Source organism: Nestor notabilis, unplaced genomic scaffold, assembly GCF_000696875.1.
Source record: "Nestor notabilis isolate BGI_N333 unplaced genomic scaffold, ASM69687v1 scaffold26902, whole genome shotgun sequence".
NCBI classification, from domain to species: domain Eukaryota; kingdom Metazoa; phylum Chordata; class Aves; order Psittaciformes; family Psittacidae; genus Nestor; species Nestor notabilis.
In genome coordinates, this window is record NW_009917395.1 from 1 (window position 1) to 8,679 (window position 8,679).

The following is an 8,679-nucleotide window of genomic DNA, read 5'->3' on the forward strand; positions in this document are numbered from 1 at the left end:
CCCAACCTGTCCCATGGTTCTGTGATGGAGCTCAGCTTATGCGCTTATGAAGGCGGCGTGGTTTAAACCCAGCTGGCAGCTAAGTGCGAATGCAGCCAAATCCACCCGTTCTGTACCGAGCCTGGTGGGCTGTGGTGTGGAATCTCCCTCTGGCTGGGATGTGGAGCACCCCTCTGGCTAGTGAGGGGCGCCTGGCCCGGCTGTGCCCCCCCTGGTGCCCCCCGTCACTGGCAGAGCCTGGGAGACTGGGAAGTCCTTGAGCAGGGTAAGCAGCGCTCATCAACAACCAGAACATCAGGGTGCTGTCAGTGGTGTTCTCAGAAGCCCAACCACAGCCCTGGACCAGCCACTAGGAAGAAAATTAACCGTGTCCCAGCCACGAGCAGCACAGAAAAGCTGTTCTTTTTGTTAGAATTTGCCTGTGTTTGCTGAGCATCAGGTGCTGGTGTCCTGACAGCTCCTAACACCCAGGTGTGCCAGTGGCCTAAACACAGCCCGCTGCGGGATACTCCCTGTCAGGGTCGTCTCCTTGGAAAGAATGTGGAAGCGTTTTACGCCTGTGAAGTTTTTGGCTGCTGGGTTGTTTTTCACCCTAATGGAGTTATGTCTGATATATATATTTATATAGAGATTTGTATCTGAGTCTGGTAACTGGAAACTGGGGCGTTTATGCATTTGAAGAGGAACTTTGACCCAAATTGCCTCTCGTTCCTGCAGCTGGAGCCGAGATGGTCACAAACTGGTGAGTGCTTCCACGGATAACATCGTGTCACAGTGGGATGTGCTCTCTGGAGACTGCGACCAGAGGTTTCGATTTCCTTCACCTATCTTGAAAGTTCAGTACCACCCCCGAGACCAGTAAGTGCTGTGAAAAAGGGGTTCAATGCTCTGGGTTTGGTAGAACTAATGACGATTAAAACGTTTTACTGCAGTTTGCAAAGGGATTTTTTTCCGTATTTAATGGAGGATTTTGGTGTTACCGTCGTGCAATTCCTTGTGGTTCTTTTTATTATGCAAATATCAGGACGGGAAGAGAGTAAACATGGGAACGGTCCTTGGAAGTGTAGGTAGAAATGTCTCCTTTATTTTGTTCTTGTCCAGAGCTCCTAACCCTTCTTTTCCTGCTCTGCAGAAACAGGGTTTTGGTGTGTCCCATGAAGTCAGCGCCGGTGATGCTGACGCTGTCAGACTCCAAACACGTTGTCCTGCCGGTGGATGATGATTCTGATCTCAACGTTGTGGCCTCCTTTGACAGGCGAGGGGAATACATTTACACAGGCAATGCCAAGGGGAAGGTGAGGCTCCAGCAGGTGGCACTGGATGCCGCAGCTTTGGTTAATTCCTGTCTTTAGCAAGATGTTTCATGTTTCTGGGTTGCATTCTTTGTTTTAATACCCAAATAAAGCTTCCTAAATGTCTCTGGAATAATCAGTAGTGCATTAATACGATCATACCAGTAACATCACAGTTTATCTTTGAAGCTCTTTAGGCTATTACCTGTATCTCAGGTCTTTTTGTTGCTTTTGACCATATTTGTTGGATCCTTTTCCAGTGTAAATAAACCAATGCTTATGTCGCAGAACTGTCGCAGGAACTGTAGTAGAACTACAGTTGCAGAATCCCAACTATTCCTGTGTAGATTGCTGAGGCTTCTGTTGTCAGGGTTAGTAGCTGGTGGAAGAGGTAGCAAAAGGGGATTGAAGTATAATGATGACACTGATTGCCTCCTGTCTCCTTCATCATCAGATCTTGGTCTTAAAAACAGACACTCAGGATCTCGTTGCTTCCTTCAGAGTGACAACTGGAACCAGCAACACCACAGCTATTAAATCGATTGAATTTGCTCGGAAAGGAAGGTGAGGTACTTCAGCTACCAAGTGGGAGCTTTGAAGATGAATTGACAACTACAGGGTAGCTTGACTCAGCGTACGAGATCTTAGTACCCCCACAGTTCTTACATGGAACGTAGAATCACAGAGTGGTTGGGGTTGGAAAGGACCTTAAGATCACTCAGTTCCAACCCCTTGCCATGAGCAGGGACATCTCACACCAGACCATGTCACCCAATGCTCTGTCCAGCCTGGCCTTGAACACTGCCAGGGATGGGGCATTTACCACTTCTCTGGGCACCTTGTGCCAGGACCTCAGCACCCTCACAGGGAAGAGCTTCTGCCTTATCTCCAACCTGAACTTCCCTGTTTCAGTTTGAACCCATCACCCTTTGTCCTATTGCTACAGTCCCTGATGAAGAGTCCCTCCCCAGCATCCTTGTAGCCCCCTTCAGACACTGGAAGGCTGCATAATCTTTCTATTTTTCAGTCTTTTAACGTGATGCATGTTCTGTGCCCTCCTTCCTGCAGCTGCTTCTTGATAAACACAGCTGACCGGATAATCAGGGTGTACGATGGCCGTGAGATTCTCACCTGTGGGCGTGATGGGGAGCCTGAACCCATGCAGAAGCTGCAGGATTTAGTGAACAGGTAAGAGGCAGCAGGGTGGCTGGTCAGCCTCACTGGCCACGGTCAGGTTTGTGTGCTCGGCACCAGTGGGAGCCTCTGGATGAAGGGTAGTTCAGTTTTTCAGTGTAACGGGCAGATGTTTTCATTTGAAACCTGTCACGGTTTGAAGTTTAAATACTAGTTGTGGATGGGAGAAGGCAAGATGAAGAACAAGCCCACTCTGCAGTCCTCCAGCCTCCCTCTGCTGTTGTCTGGGGTTTGACCTGCGTTGCTGTCTTTGCCTGCAGGACACCGTGGAAGAAGTGCTGTTTCTCCGGTGACGGTGAATATATAGTGGCCGGGTCAGCACGGCAGCATGCCCTGTACATCTGGGAGAAGAGCATTGGAAACCTGGTGAAAATCCTGCATGGGACCAGAGGGGAGCTGCTCTTGGATGTAGCAGTAAGAAAACTGACTGCTCTGACTGCGTTTCTTGTTAGTTTGAAAACTAAGCCTTTTTAATTCCATTTAGTTAAACTCTTCCTCTTTTCTCTTTCTAATAAATCCAGTGGCATCCTGTCCGACCCATCATCGCTTCTATTTCGAGTGGTGTTGTCTCAATATGGGCTCAGAATCAAGTGGTAAGTGTTTTAGACAGTTTCCTTAAGAGAATTCCCAAACCTAACCTGCAGTATTATGTATTAAACATAATCCAGTACTTATTATATGCTCCATCCCTGGCAGTGTTCAAGGTCAGGTTGGACAGAGCCTTGGGTGACATGGCCTAATGTGTCCCTGCGTGTGACAGGGGGTTGGAACTGGATGATCTTAAGGTCCTTTCCAACTCTTAACTATTCTATGATTACAACGTTGTATTTTCGGTAGGAACTAACTTGTGCACTTCCTAATCTGCTGTGTGACTGTGCACCTAAAGGAAACTTGATTTTATCGTGAGCTTGTGTGTGACATGGGGGATTTTAATGCAGCAAGAGACTGTAATTGTGTGTGTCCTCACTCTGGTTGTTGTTCCTTTGTGTAAGGTGAAAATCACTTTGACTTTGTGGTTTAGGAAAACTGGAGTGCCTTTGCACCTGACTTCAAAGAGCTGGATGAAAATGTGGAATATGAAGAGAGAGAGTCAGAGTTTGACATTGAGGATGAAGATAAGAGTGAACCAGAGCAGACAGGTACTGTGTAAACTGTGGGTTTAGGTAGCAAATGGTTTGTAGTCTGATGACATGTCCATGCCAGAAATGAAAACTAGTGCTCACAGTGATACAGTGGGTGTTAAACGACAACAGAAGTGGGTAAATGAAGACACATGAACTAACACAATCGATATAATTCAAGGCCAGGTTGGACACAGGGGCTTGGAGCAACCTGCTCTAGTGGAAGGTGTCCCTGTCCAGGGCAGGGGCTTGGAACTGCAGGAGCTTTAAGGTCCCTTCAACCCAAACCATCCCGTGATTCTATGAGCTTTTTAGAAATGCCACCCCTCTTTGATAGGTGTTTAACAGCAGAAAACAGTAGCAAATAGACACGGGAGGTTGTCCAGGCCTCCTCTCAGCACCAGCAATGCTGAAGTGGAAGCGATGGCCACACAACCTGGCCACTTGGTGGTGCCAGGAAGCTGTGTCCTGTGCAAGCCTGCCTCTAAACTATGGTCAGAGAGGACTGTTCCCAGCACACCACAGAGCTTTCCTCGTTACCAGGCTCTGCAGCTCTTCTCCCGTTCAGGTGAACTGCTGTTTGGCAGCCTCTGATGTTCCAGTGTAATGTTGGTGTGTGGGTATTAAGCATTCTTTCTCAGAAATTTGTCTTTTCCTTACTGTCTCGATTTCATCTTTTTGCCCTGGTTCTCAGGTGCTGATGCTGCAGAAGATGAAGAAGTGGATGTCACGAGTGTGGATCCCATTGCTGCCTTCTGTAGCAGGTGACAGACTCTTATGTTTAAAGTAGGAATACAAAACTTACCACTAATACTCCCTGCGTAATATGTTCGTATCACCCCTCGTTTTAATGAAAGCAAACGTTTTTCCTTCACAGTGATGAGGAACTGGAGGACTCCAAAGCTCTGCTTTACTTACCCATTGCTCCTGAAGTTGAAGATCCAGAAGAAAACCCCTATGGGCCTCCACCAGATGCGGTTCAGAGCTCTTTAGCCGATGAGGGAATAGGCTCTGAGAAGAAGAGACAGTGCTCCTCTGATGGACCCCAGGCACCAAAGAAGAAGCCCAAAACCACCAACATTGAACTACAAGGAGTACCTAATGATGGTGTGTAGCAGCTGCAATTGTTTTAGTGCCTGTTCTGCATCTGAGATGGCTTTTAGCTTTGTCTTAGCCTTGTCTGAAGAGCAGAAGTTCAAAAGGCCACTCGTTCCTTTGAAGTCACTTCTTGTAACAGTTACGAATAGCCACCCACTCTTGCTGGCAGTTTGCAAGCTAGGAAGAAGTAGGATATCCTGAAACTGTAGTTTCTACTGCTCTTTGTGTCTAATGGCACAGACTGTGTGTGCTGAGGTTTAATTCACATTGGTGCCACATTGTCTTTCCACAGAAGTCCATCCGCTGCTGGGTGTGAAGGGAGATGGTAAATCCAAGAAGAAGCAAGCAGGCAGGCCTAAAGGATCAAAAGGTAAAGACAAAGATTCTCCATTTAAACCGAAACTCTACAAAGGGGACAGAGGTGCTTTACCTCTGGAAGGAGCAGCGAAGGGTAAAGTGCAGGCGGAGCTGGGACAGCCGTTAACAGGTAAGGAACCCAGCGGGAGCGCCGTTGCCTTGCTTGGTGGCCTTGCTTTGTACAGACCCTCACTTAATATAGTCCTAGTTTTATCTTCCCAAATGGCACTTGCTCACTGAATGTTCAGCTGCTGTCAAGGAGAGGCAAAATTTTCCAGCACTGTTATAGTCTATAGGTCGAGCACTATTTCAAAGGCAAAACATCTTTTGATACCTTAATAACTTCTATCAGTTCTTCCAGAAACAGTAACAGGGTTTGGTTTTGGTGGGTTGACATTGAGAGGGGAAAAACGTAAAGAGTGAAGGCTTCTGAAGCTGAAGCTGACGTTTTGTGCCATCAGTGCTAGGCAGAATGGTGAGGAACAGCAAAGTTCTGTACGCAGCACTGGGAAATGGAGCACTGGTAACAGTCCCTGTGGTGAATGAACCCTGAGAGAAAATCCAGGAGCTGAATTTTCTTCTCCAGACTACACAGGACCTTATTTAAATGCCAGGCAGTGCAGTTGCTGTAAATGAGGGTGGGTTTTGGTGGACTAATCCTTTTCTCCTCTGGTCATATTTTGTTGATTGTGTACCAAACCAGGACTGTTGCAGTCACCTTTGTTGGGGCCCAGACTTAGTCTCTCTGAGACTGAGTGTTTCCCCTCAGTCTCATTTGCTACTTCAGTTTCTTAACTGGGAAAAGTCCATTTAAGCTCAGTGAAGAAAGCACATGTTTGGATGAAGTGATGTGGACTGCATTATTTATTGCTTTCAGGCTGTATTTAATAACTCAGGGTTGATACATACACAGTTTCCATGGCTTTGCTATATCCAGTTTTGCATTTCCTTGAACTCAGCAGCTGCTGCTGTGGATTTTAGACTGTACAGAAGTGATTTTATTCCCCCCTCTTCCTTCCCTCACTGCTGGTCCTATACTACCCACCTTGCTCATTGTCCTTCCTGCTCAGCTCCTGTCCCATTGCTTGTACTAGTATTGGCAATTGCTATTTGCAGAAAAAGGGGGATGGGATGGAAGCAACTTAATCTGTACATGGAAGAAATGGGGGGTGTGGGTGTGTTTTCTGGGTTCCCATTTAATCCTTTCACACTGGCCAAATCCAGAAATTTAACAGCCAGCCACGAATATCCTTAGACCTTGGCCATAGCCTGGGGTGTCCTCAGTAGCTTCCAGTGTTGGATTTACTGGACAGGGTGATTCTCTTCTGAAGTCCCAAGTCATTAGGGGCATCCAGTGTGATTGAAAGTGTGATAGTAAGGAATCACCTGGATTGTGGGGTCCTCGGGTGTCTCTGCTGGCATCTCTGACACATCCTGACTGCTCTGTTGTACATTGCTGGGTGAACAAGCCTGGTTTGAAGACCAAATGACCAAAACCATTAGTTTTAGCAGCAGCCCTGTTGGTGCCTTTCTTTCCTCAGGCTGCAAATTAGCATGTCCATATGCAAAAGGATATCAATGAGAAGGTGCACTGGAAACAGCAACGTGGCTTCCAAGAGGAAGTTCAGTCACCACAGTGTTGTGCCTCTTCTGTGGCTGAGTAGCTGTACAAGTACTGAACAAGCAGTCTGGTTTCAGAGAAGTAGTTCTAATAGCAAGTATTTTTGTGCAGCTTCTTCAAGGCAACTTTGTCATCAGCTTGTTTTACCTGTTTGCTTGAGCTGTGTTTGTAGGCAGGTCTCTACTTTCTTCTTGCAGCTTGTGATCACTGTTGCGTTGGTCTGTTCTGAGAGCTGGGAACATAATGCTCCCATTGCCTCAAGCACAGTCCAAATGAAGCAGCATGTTGCAGGCAGACTCCTTGCTTTGGTTTACATATCCCTGCAAAGCCATATGTGGGAGGATTTTCGTGTGCTCTGCCTGTAGTGCTACCCTGGAGTTGTTGTTGTAGAGTCTAACTTGCTACAAAAGGCAGGAGTGGAATTTTACTGCTGCTGAGTTTGGGATGTGCGTGGCCAGGCCAGGCCAGTGAGCTCTGGGGTTTGGGCGCTGTAGAATGGAAGTTTTCTCATGAACAAATGCAATTAAACCCACGTTCCCCACTTACTTCACCAGTCTAGATTTAGCCTGTGTTGCCTGGAAGCACTTGAAGGTGGTTTTCCATGGTGCTGTTCTTTGGCTTGATTGGGATGTAGGCAAAGAATCAAAATGATGGACTTCTATCTCTCGTTAGGACCTGTCATTGTGCTTCCCTCTCCGCTTCAGAGGATTTAGTAGATCCATGCAGTAGATCTCAGTAGTCAGTGTTGGAGACAGTCATGTCGCTGTAAGTCATGTTGTGAGAACAGATTGGCCCCTAAAGGAACTGTCACGTGAATCTTTCCAAACTCACAGTAGTCTTTTAGTGCATGAAGCTCCTGCCTGTCTTCCTTTGTTCCCCTGATGCCTTGCACTTACAATTCCTGTTCTGGGCAGCTAGCTTTCTCTTGGAGTTGCTGGTGTTCCACCACATGCAGATCCACACTTCCACGTTCAAGTGGCCACCTGGGATCCTGGAGCCAGGCTGCCTCTGCTGCCTCTCGTTCATGAAGCTGTTAATTCTGCTAGTTCCTTGGGCTGTTGTTTTCTGAAGTAACTAATCAGCTGCTAAAACAAGTCACACAGAAGCATTTCTGCTCTGATATGCCCTCATACAGTGTCTTGCTGCAAGCTGCCTGGCTGGGATGTGGAGCTTGGCACTGGTGCATCTCTGTCACTGTGCTGTGCAGTCTGGAATGTCTTCTTCAAGCTGCTGTGTCAAAATTGGGCTTCAAACAAACTGGGAAGCTCGATGCGTTTTGTAGCTGTAGAATAAAATCTTACAATTTTGGTTAAGCCAAACTTAGGTGGAACTTGTTTTCAGTCGGGCTTTTGCTCCCAGATTTTGGGGCTGTTGAGTCAAACTTGACACCAGGTAAGTTGGTTTGCAGCTTTGTGGAGTAAAAGCTCAAGAGTTTCTCAGCCACCTTGTCATAGACAGTATCTCATTCTGAAAAGAATGGCTTTATCTAAGAAATCTTGTTCTCCTTTACCTGGAAATGCTGCTGAATTTGGTGATCTCTGGTTTCTGGGAACATCTGTTGGAGGCTGGTTGCTCACTTTTGACCTGTCTTTGATCTCTTCAGCAGGTGGTGCAATCTCAGAATTGTTATGAAGACACTCCTTTAGCTTCCTGTATTCTTTCCTCTGTTGGCACCATAATGTGGAAACTAGATGAAATGCTCAGTCAGAGTGGACTGACTAATACAGCAGACTGATTGCTCGTGGATTCAGGGAGTGACTTTTGTATGAAATGACTATGGAAGAGGAAGCAGCCTTCATTCCTCCTTACCTGCCTCTGCATGGAACAGTGTAAGATGCTAACTCTCAGGTCATGTGATTTGCAAAGAGACTCGTTGGACTGCCTTTGTGTGACATGTAGAACTGTGTCTGAAGTGAGCTGGTACCCAACACTCTGCCCCTCCAGAGCTTATCGCCATTGTCTTTTAAATCCCCCCTTCGCTTTTGTTCCTGGATTG

At 46.9% G+C, this 8,679-nt stretch overlaps 1 protein-coding gene across 3 annotated transcripts; it reads left to right on the plus strand.

The window, feature by feature from the left end:
* The first annotated feature begins 724 nt into the window (after positions 1 to 724).
* RBBP5 (retinoblastoma binding protein 5) lies at positions 725 to 8,421 on the plus strand. 3 transcript variants are annotated; one of them, XM_010009213.1, is made up of 11 exons: positions 725 to 858; positions 1,133 to 1,295; positions 1,747 to 1,856; positions 2,361 to 2,480; positions 2,747 to 2,900; positions 3,008 to 3,079; positions 3,508 to 3,625; positions 4,302 to 4,371; positions 4,485 to 4,714; positions 4,998 to 5,192; positions 8,287 to 8,421. In XM_010009213.1, the coding sequence occupies exons 2-11, from the start codon at positions 1,155 to 1,157 to the stop codon at positions 8,313 to 8,315; spliced, it is 1,239 nt and encodes a 412-aa protein (XP_010007515.1). In that variant the 5' UTR covers positions 725 to 858; positions 1,133 to 1,154; the 3' UTR covers positions 8,316 to 8,421. The 3 variants fall into 3 exon arrangements, with proteins under 3 accessions (XP_010007515.1, XP_010007516.1, XP_010007517.1); XM_010009214.1 differs by having other exon boundaries at positions 8,290 to 8,315; XM_010009215.1 differs by having other exon boundaries at positions 4,998 to 5,075; positions 8,287 to 8,315.
* Positions 8,422 to 8,679: the final 258 nt, after the last annotated feature.

Excerpts from the sequence above, each read along its gene's own strand:
- RBBP5 (XM_010009213.1), top strand. The coding sequence starts at position 1,155 with ATGAAGTCAGCGCCGGTGATGCTGACGCTGTCAGACTCCAAACACGTT. Across the intron at positions 2,481-2,746 it reads CTGCAGGATTTAGTGAACAG|GACACCGTGGAAGAAGTGCT; the intron begins GTAAGAGGCAGC and ends CTTTGCCTGCAG. Across the intron at positions 4,372-4,484 it reads ATTGCTGCCTTCTGTAGCAG|TGATGAGGAACTGGAGGACT; the intron begins GTGACAGACTCT and ends TTTCCTTCACAG.